This window comes from Montipora foliosa, chromosome 3 (assembly GCF_036669935.1).
Source record: "Montipora foliosa isolate CH-2021 chromosome 3, ASM3666993v2, whole genome shotgun sequence".
NCBI classification, from domain to species: Eukaryota; Metazoa; Cnidaria; class Anthozoa; order Scleractinia; family Acroporidae; genus Montipora; species Montipora foliosa.
Genome location: NC_090871.1, coordinates 52098158 through 52108157, shown reverse-complemented (window position 1 = coordinate 52108157; position 10000 = coordinate 52098158). Strand labels below are relative to the sequence as shown.

The 10000-nt window shown below is 39.6% G+C and overlaps 1 protein-coding gene across 4 annotated transcripts in view; it reads left to right on the top strand.

The window, feature by feature from the left end:
• Nucleotides 1–10000, top strand: part of LOC137994999 (uncharacterized) — a 51919-nt gene that overhangs the window by 1409 nt on the left and 40510 nt on the right. Inside the window, exons 1-2 of one of the 4 annotated variants that reach the window (XM_068840575.1) lie at nt 6965–7086; nt 7612–7665. The exons of 1 other annotated variant lie outside the window; for it this stretch is intronic. In XM_068840575.1, the coding sequence (XP_068696676.1) occupies nt 7663–7665 (3 nt within the window). In that variant the 5' untranslated portion in view covers nt 6965–7086; nt 7612–7662. Of the gene's footprint in view, nt 1–5518; nt 5610–6964; nt 7087–7611; nt 7666–10000 lie in introns of those variants that run through there. 2 more of the 4 variants (XM_068840574.1, XR_011122239.1) reach the window with 2 other exon arrangements.

The following is a 10000-nucleotide window of genomic DNA, read 5'->3' as shown; positions in this document are numbered from 1 at the left end:
GGTGCATATTGGTTTCCTGGATGAGACAAAGGACATATATATCAATAGGAGGAGATGCTGATAAAATCGCAAGTTACACGAATGCATGTTACTGTACATGACACGGTTTGTTTGCACAATTTGGAGTCAAGATGGCTTCATAATATTTCCAGTTGATTTAACTTAAAACTCGCACTCCAGAAACTAAAATGGCATGTTTCCAGAGAGAGAGCAATTGTACAAAAATAAAAGAAACTTCGCGAGTCCATCTTACTGTTGGTACTCCATCAAAAAATTAACGGCCAAACTTATCATGATTTTACTGCGCGCAATTCTAGAAATACGCTGCAACTGAAGATATTACCCGAAAAAATCACCAAAGAAACCTTAATGGGCAAGCACGTTAAAAGAATAATGTATTTCTCTTTTTTTTCTGTAAAAATCTATTGCCAAACCGTCCAACGACAGAATGCTAGGTTACGTTCTAATTCGCTTCGCTCAAACGAACGTAAAACATTTTACCCTTAAATTCCCGTAATACAAACAAATACCACGAGAAATATGGTAGGATGCGCAAGCGTATCCAAAACAGTTTATTATAAGATAGAAATTACAAAAAGAAATTGTTACTGCACTTTTTTTTTTTTTTTTTTTTTACAACTCTTTAGATACTACTGTATGCAGAAACTAATCTACGCTCCATAATACGTTACAAACCTAAATACTTAGTTACATGCAACCTGTTTTCAAGGCTTTCTTCAACATACATATCCTTGGCAGAATCAGATTTCCACCTACCAGGAATTTTAAGTAGTCTTTCTGGAATCGAATTCCTACTATGGCGCACGGCAGCTGTAATGCCACCGGATCTTTAACTATGAAGACCATAAACATTAGGGTTGTATAGCCCAGCTGACTTAAGGTATCCCTTAAGATATCTCTACAGGTAGTATAAGAAATCTTTCCGCTCCTCAGGGTATAGCTAGAAGTACTACGGTGAAAAACAATTGGTCTAAATAAAGGGGAGGACTGTCTAAGTCAATACCAGATAAATCTAAATAACGTTGTAAAACACCAACAGGACAGTACTTAGATCCAGATGCACTAATATAGACGAAATTCCCTTCCCTATAAACATCTGTCTTACTACGAGGCACAAAAATTCTTATATAATCGCTGTGAAATTCGATATGCTCCGGAACGATATTGCATAATTCGTCATAACGAAAAAACCCTGCGAAGGCTAAAGAGCACAACGCAGCAATACGGAGATTCTTTAAATTAGCATCTTTCCTGTTATGAATATCTAAAATACGCCTTATAATTTCTGTGGAAATAGGCTTCTTTTTCATAACTGGCTATGACTTCTGGCGTTTAGCGGATTCGACGACATTTCTTCAAAATTCGCTATCTAAAGGATTACGATCCAAACTAGGGACAAAAGAATGTAACCATTTAAGGGCCGCATGGGCTAAAATTACTGAGGAGCTAGAAGCGGAAGACTGCTGAACTTCAAACAAATATAGAGAAACAACACTAAGAGGAAAAGGTAACTGCATGTTGAACTGTCTACTTTTAGACCAGTCCAAGAACTTTCTGATAACACGAACGTAAGCTTTAGTGGTCGAATCCGACCTGGACTTCAACATAACATTTAGCACTTCATAAACGTTGATTGAAGAAAACTGTTGAAAGCCTTTCCAAGAATTATTTGATAGCATAATCTGTAAAGACAAGAACAAAACATACATACTAGAAGAACAAAAGAAAGACAGAACATCCTTTAATAACCGTACAAAAATCAGTCATTGATGAGGCCAGTGCCACGTAAGACGTTAAATGATCGTATGGGCCAGTGCCGCGTAGATCAACAACCATTGATTAGGCCAGTGCCACATAAATCAACTATACTCCTATTAGGACAGCACCATATGAAATGACAGACCAAACATTAGGCCAGTGCCTTACAAATAAACGGCATACTGCCTTGGCCAGCGCCAACAACTGAAAAAACATAGGCTAGTAGACACACCGTCCAATAAATTAATCAGTAAATTTTAGTCTGACGGCCTTCTGAGATTTAAGATAATGTAATACGCGTGGGATGATACCAACTGGATGGACTACTAAGCAATTTTCCCCTCGAAGAGACTGAAAGAAAAATCAACACCCGAGGAATTGGGATTCCAAAACCTCGAGAAATACCTGGGAATCTTGCGGTTATAATAATTTGCAAAGCAATCTACACTATGCGGACCCCACAAGCCATCGAGAAAAAGAAAAAATTCTTCAGTAATTTGCCAATCATCAGTATCAATTAAACGACTTATATAAACAGCTTGTTGATTCGAAGTGCGAGGGATCCACTGTACATCTAAATGAATTCCCGATCGGATACAAATATGAAAAATCCCTCTGGCCATTTGTGCAAACCTAATTTCATGCTGCCCACTTCAACAATCTGAGCAGCTACTTGGCTATCCGTAAACCACTTAACATGTGATCCAACACTGAGGCAAATGATTGCAAAGAAACTCAATAACAGACAGTTCTCTCCACATTGAACTTTGACCTCTCTCGTTCTCCGACCACGTTTTGTGGCACACAAAATCATTGTTAAAATCAGTAATTGCTCCACCTCCGGTGGAACTGGCGTCAGAATACACAAAATAACTTGGTACCTTACTTACAAAGCAATACCTAGTGTTGATATTAACCATACTTTCCTTCCAAAAATACAGTTCTTCCTTGCAGTAATCGTCAAGAAGGGATATAGAATCCCAATTATCCCTGCACGCGGTGAACAAGACACAATGTCTGGTCATTATCCTGCCAATGTTACCAACTACAGGCCAGGTAGAGATAACTTGACCTGTGAAGGAAGACAACTCTCTCGCGGTAACTTTGAAATCGGCTTCAATAATATGATCAATTGAGTTAATGATCTTAACAATTCTCCTTTCCACAATTTAAAAGTACCTAATGTAGCATTCCAGGTAATACCCAGCCAGTCCAATACTTGGGTGGGTTCCCATACCGATTTATCTTCATTGACAACAAAACCTGCGTTGCACAAATCCGCCCTTACAGCCCGGGCCTTAATGAGACAACTTTCTCTATCCTGAACAATCGCCCAACCATCATCCAAGAAGATGGCTTTACAAAGACCCTGTACTCTCCAATAACTTTTTTTTTTTTTTTTTAAGGCTTCAAAACCTTAGTAAAAACCCAAGGGGCAGAGGACAGACCGAACGGGACCACAGAAAAAACAAAATATTTCCTTAATGGAATCGGGCGCACGCCATGAAAACCCCAGAAAAGTTTGGTGCTCTTGTGCAATGTCTACATGATGGTAACCACTTTTTAAATCGAAGGAAAACATGAACCCATCCTTCACAAAATAAGACATAGCAATTTTCCAGTCCTCTTACTTAACACTTTGCTTAATTAATGACTTGTTGACATGACGCAAATCGAGAATAAGCTCTTCTTACCGCATGGTTGTTCAGAAACTGACAAAGGATTTACAACAAAAGGCTGCTCATTAACCAAACGCACCCGGTCTGAATTAAGGAGCTCAAGAACAGCTTGATCCACAAAAACAGCATAAATACAAGCCGACTTATTATTTTTCAGTTTTACGGCCAACGGAAAACTAATGAATGGCAGTCTGTAGCCATTTTCAATAATAGACAAAATGAAATCCGGAGCACCTATAGATCTGCAGAAAACTAAATTATTCTTCAGATTACCCTTAACACGTAATGAATGTCAGCTTTCAAGTTCGTAATCCTGTGTAAACTGATGTACCTGCGCCAAGGCATCATCATTGCTTTTGTTGAGCTGATTGGCCTGAGGTTGGCTTGTTGTAGGAGATTCCAGGGAAAGAATTGTAGCTAAGGGGCTGGTAACTTCCCGGCCAGAACAAGGATTGGCAGTCCTTAGCCCAGTGTCCAAATTTGCCGCATTTGAAACAGCGGAAGAAGTCGCCAAAAGCGTCTCTACGGCCTGAAAGATAAAGGCAATGACGAAACCTGTAGTAAACGGGAGGTGGGGGGGGGGGGGGGGGGGGAAGGCTTAAAGCAGAAAGATGAATAAACTGTATGGAACCGCAAGCGTGAATGGTACTCAAGAGACAGCGGAGGGTATAAATACTAATAACTGGCCAATCCTAACATACATGAAAAACAGAATGCACAATAGTGGGTGCGGCAGGTGTGAAATGAAAACACCGCAACTAATTACTTGGAATACCAGCGGAAAATATATTTACGTTCTAATTCGCTTCGCTCAAACGAACGTAAAACATTTTACCCTTAAATTCCCGTAATACAAACAAATACCACGAGAAATATGGTAGGATGCGCAAGCGTATCCAAAACACCCATGAACATACAAAGTATAGAGGAGACTCTTTATCTTATACCACGAAAAAGTTGATTATCAGTGCCCAAAGCAATTCTTGGTTTCTTTCCACGATCACTGGAGAGTTGTTCTTTTTGGCGTCTCTTGCGACTCGCACCTTCCCTTGCCTTCTTAAGACGTTTTTCATCTTCGGAGCCGGATGCAAGTTCGTCTGACTCGTACTCGGCTACGACCTGCCAGCCGTCCATGCTTTTATCAGCGATTTTTATCAGCTTCTGCCGCTTTCGAATACGTTGCCTGCCTTCTTGGGAAAGCTTCTTGATTTGCAACAACTTTGGCTCGATGCTTTCGCTCTCGGTTTCAATACTTTCCAAAATGGTATCCAGCTCGGCATTAAGCTCAAATTGTTTCTGGTTTCCTTTGAACTTTAGCTGCACAACTTCTTTATCTAACTTACTTCTATGCTCGATTTGCTTTCCTTTGTCTTCTAATTTTTTCTCAAGAAAATCTTTGAACATGGAAAAGACTTGATCAACGGCTGCTGAGTTGCCTCCACTGTCACCCGAAGACGTTTGGAATACTTCAGCCGAAACGGACGAACCTTCGCTCTGTATCTGGTCGTTGGGCATCACACGAATAGATGGGCTTAAAGCAGAAAGATGAATAAACTGTATGGAACCGCAAGCGTGAATGGTACTCAAGAGACAGCGGAGGGCATAAATACTAATAACTGGCCAATCCTAACATACATGAAAAACAGAATGCACAATAGTGGGTGCGGCAGGTGTGAAATGAAAACACCGCAACTAATTACTTGGAATACCAGCGGAAAATATATTTATCTCAATTGCAAATTAAGATGTCAAGCTTAAAAGATTGCATATTCAGTGAAGTTCGGAGGAAAATTACACCGGCCTTTGCCGCAATATAGTCGTCAAAAACATTCCCCATGCTTTAAATGTGTTTTTCTCAAATGAAAGCCAACGGTAACTTTCGAATTCGTTTATAATATTCCTCCCACGGTAAATAACTGTGGTCAAAACAAATTAGCGTGAACCTGCCGTCCACGCGTGTATTGGTGTACTGGAAGTAAATTTGATTGGCCGATGAAGGACATGTCAATCAATCAAAAAAAGTGGGCGGAAGGAATTTTGAAGAGGAATTTGGTCAGCCAACTCCACATTACGTACCAAGTGAGACTAAAATAGAGCCTGATCGCAGGTTAATATTGAACAAGCCATTCCACAGAAACGAAAGCACGAAAGGTAAGTTGTAATTCAATAAATTGAAGTTTAATTTCATTTCGGCCCGCGAACTAAAGCAATGAAGCAAATAAATGGCGGTGCTTGGAATAAAATCAGTTGGTTACCACAACATTAAATAATATTCAAATAACTTGAACGCGCGACATCCAAACACAGTTACTTTGTTCCTGAAAAAAGCTACATGCGGCATTTACTCTGGCCGATGCATGTCCAGTTTGAAGTCATTCATCTGATGGCGTCTCATAGTCTCGTACAGTAAAAATTCAAATGTCGGTCATGTCAGAATTAAATGTTTAAATCCAAGGAAACCTACAAAACGTGGCAGGCATTTTCGTTTTTGTTTCTCGTGCAACTATTTTTCAAGGGGGCATTTTGGTTTAGAGGTAAAATAACGCCCACCCATATCACGGCCGTGGCTTCAATATCTTACCATACACGTCAGCACCCTGCTAGCAGAGCCTGGAGGTTGCGTTTTTGTCGCGTTTGAATGAATGTAGCGGCCGTAGAGTTCAGGTTTGGGGCCGTTGTACTGATTAAAAAATTGGTGTTCAACATATCCTACAAAAAGATTGGCATAGCTAGGTCCCATTCACACCATTAAATGGTGTAGCGATGAGCGTCTGATGGTCTGATGGCGTCTCATAGTCTCGTACAGTAAAAACTCAAGCGTCGGTCATGTCAGAATTAAATGTTTAAATCCAAGGAAACCTACAAAACGTGGCAGGCATTTTCGTTTTTGTTTCTCGTGCAACTATTTTTCAAGGGGGCATTTTGGTTTAGAGGTAAAATAACGCCCACCCATATCACGGTCGTGGTTTCAATATCTTACCATACACGTCAGCACCCTGCTAGCAGAGCCTGGAGGTTGCGTTTTTGTCGCGTTTGAATGAAATAAGTGGAGGTTGCGAAAAGATTCTACCAGTCACGGGATCATTTTGGATTAATTTAAAATTACTAAGAATGATGCTTTTGACTGCGTGATTATGAGGATGGAAAGTGAGGGTGAATGGAATTCTGTCATTCTTATCTTTTTGTGACGTTTGTAGCGATGACTGTCGATCAAATTGTTGGGTGCGATGATGGCCCGCTTTGACCAAAGAGACAGGATAGCCACGTTTTTGGAAGAACTGGCACATCTCCTCTGATTTGCTGGAAAAATCGGAGTCATCACTACATAGACGTCGAGGTCTAAGAAATTGAGAATAAGGAATGGAGTTCTTGACATGTGATGGATGTGACGATGAATACAACAAATAACTGTGTGAATCAGTAGGTTTGTAGTGCACACAAGTACATAGCACGTTGCCTCTAATAGAAACTTTGATATCTAGGAAAGCCAATGAAGTTTCCGAAATTTCCCAGGTATATTTAAGAGCCGGATGAAAAGAGTTGACGGAGGTTATAAATTGATCGAGTTCTTCTCTGCTAGATGAAATAGCACCGATGCAGTCGTCGATGTAGCGGCCGTAGAGTTCAGGCTTGGGGCCGTTGTACTGATTAAAAAATTGGTGTTCAACATATCCTACAAAAAGATTGGCATAGCTAGGTCCCATTCACGCCACTAAATGGTGTAGCAATGGGCAGGGTGACACGTCAGAAGTTCATTTTCAAACGATCCACCGGGAAAATGGATAAATTTCGGAAATGTTTCAGTCTGCGTTGAGCGGCTTACTACGGTAAAGAGATGGTACCCAAGAAACCGGAAATTCTGCGTTCCTGTTTGGAGACTTTCCTGTTTGCTGAAGGAATTGAACAGATGTATGGTTACCATAATGACTGTACAATTGGTGCACGAAAGTGAACGAGTTTTATTCCAAAAGATGGGTAAATCGAAACTAACATATAAAAAAGTAATCTGCAAAGGGGATGACCCAACACAGGAAAAAAAGAGTAATCTTGTAGCTAATCCAGACTGCTATTGTCATTGCTCCCTATAACCTGTAGCTTCTTTTACTATCAGGCCTAGGTTCATTGTTTCTGTTGTTTCGTTCTGCAATCATAGTCCGTGTCTGGAAAGCCACAGGGTCTTTGAAAGAAAAAGCAGTTTACTCGAATGGTAAGTGCTGGAATTGTTACCAATTCAAAAGAAAACAGGAGACGGAAAATTTAACAATTAAAGTTGACGTCTTAGTGATCACCACAATTAAGGCGGAAAACAAAAGCAAAGCATATCAGGTAGCAATACTGGCATGACAACTTGAACTACATGAAAAAGATAAATCGGGAAGTGCGATACCATTTTATACATAATAAATGAGTTTTTCAACCTCTTATGATCACTCAACCGTTGCAAAACAGTTTCGATCTCAAGTAATAGCAATACATTCCTTTTCTTAGCCTTCGTAATCATTCTAGTTTCCTAAAATTGGACACCTTCCAACAGTTCCGATTCACCCAAAGTACGATCGTCGCAGCGTGTTTTATGTTAGATCGACCACCCCCATTCACATAAACTTTTAAGACTACTTCTAAATGCCACGAATTTGAAACCCTTATAAACAGATTTAACTCCTCGATAGCTTTCTGATAATTGTTAAACTCTGCGATTTCCAAGACATGTTCCTGGAAAGCACCACTCCTAAATGTTTACGCACAAATACGAAGTCAATTCTGAATCATTGATCATTCATGGTTAAAGGAGAATGAAGAGATGAGTCCCTCTCGAAAGAAAAGGTCCTTTATTTAGTTTTGGCCGCATTCATTGTGAGTAACTGCTTCTTTGCCCAAGAGGAAGCACAAGTAAAGTGATCATTGAGTTGATTATCTGTTGTTGTGTGCAGGGACGTCAACATAGAAAAAAAGAGCATTCACTTTATTCAAACTATGTAACAACTACAAAACCCAAAAAATGCAAATCAGAAAAAGGTACATCTTGAAAACGATGTCGATAGCTCAGTCCTTAAAAAAACTCCCTAATGTTAAAAGTATCGTGCGCTTGAAAGCAAACAGCAACTATTAAGACCAACATGGATATCGTTAATATATTCAAGAGCTGTAATAGGTCTAACACTTCCTCTATCTTTTCCCGAGACGAAAAACAACCCTCTACGAAATTATTCATGATTGATAATGTCTGGCCTTTGATGGTATATTTCCCGATCACTTTGAATGCTTAAATCACACAGGAATTGAACATTTTTATTCTCCTTGACCTTCTTTGGCACATGTCATTCCAAGTAATATTCTGTTTTCTGAACAGTCCCCAGTGAACATTTCAAGTGTCACGCCTATTTTTACAATATACTTGAGCAAATTTAATACAGCTGCATGATGTCACCATCATCCGAAAGACCTTAATATTAAATTTTATGACCTTCATTTCCACTACTTCGAGTAACTTTCTTCCATAGGTAGGTCTCTCGGACTTTACTTGCCTGCGTCTTTAAACTAAAACATCAACTTTCATTATTCTTTGGATTTCAAAACTAAGTGACCCAAGTTTTAAGCCTTGATTTCAAAAAGACACCTGTTTATTTTAACAGGAATTTTCCTATTTAATGGTCCCCCATTCTTGAGAGAGCTGAATCGAGGAGAAAATGACGACAAAGTCTCAATAGTTTGAGAATGCAATGCGTGTGTACGCGAATGAATTAATATGCAGCACGGGAATTTCGGGCTTTCAGACTTTCAAAACTCGTGTTTTGAGTATATAATAAGCTGCGTTTACACGATGAAATTTTAAGCTAAGTAAATTACGTCACTTTTCCCTAGATCCAACCCTCTTAGGTCCAGTCGGTCAGTTTCGAACGTTAGTAATGGCGGTCCGTAAAATCCAAAACTTAACACTCGAAGTAAACAGCCTTTGCATGAAAATCAAAACTCAAAATTTTGCCAGTCAAGTGATAAGCAATCACACTTTTAAAATCTGAAGAAAAAGAGGAAGTGATTTCTTGATCATAGTAGCACTTTAAATTTTCCATTGCTGCCAAAATCCATGCCGATGACACTTAACTCGCAAACAGTTAAATTCAAACTTAACTGCAACCTTACCTGCAACTTAACTTAGCTTAACTTAACACGAAGTCATTATTAACTTAACTGCAAATTTAACTCGCAAACAGTTTGCACGAATGAGTTAATCCTCTTATCCTCTTTTTTTATACAAATGAATGCCAGTGAGAGGCAACGTTGCAATCACAAACAACAGGTAAGACAAAAAATCCCACCTGGAAAATCAGTTTTGAAGTCGAAACTTCACCCGGATCTTCAATACATGATGTTGGTCGTGTTTTCCGAATCTCAGTGCTTTCACTCGCTAAGCGCTTTATGCTGTCTGCAGGCCCGCCGAAGTCAACGATTTCCACAGGCCTTTCAGACAGGCCTTTTTACAACATACGCAGGCAGTTTTCCTTTCCTCAGGGTCATGAAATATTGATCTATGCGTAGACAGC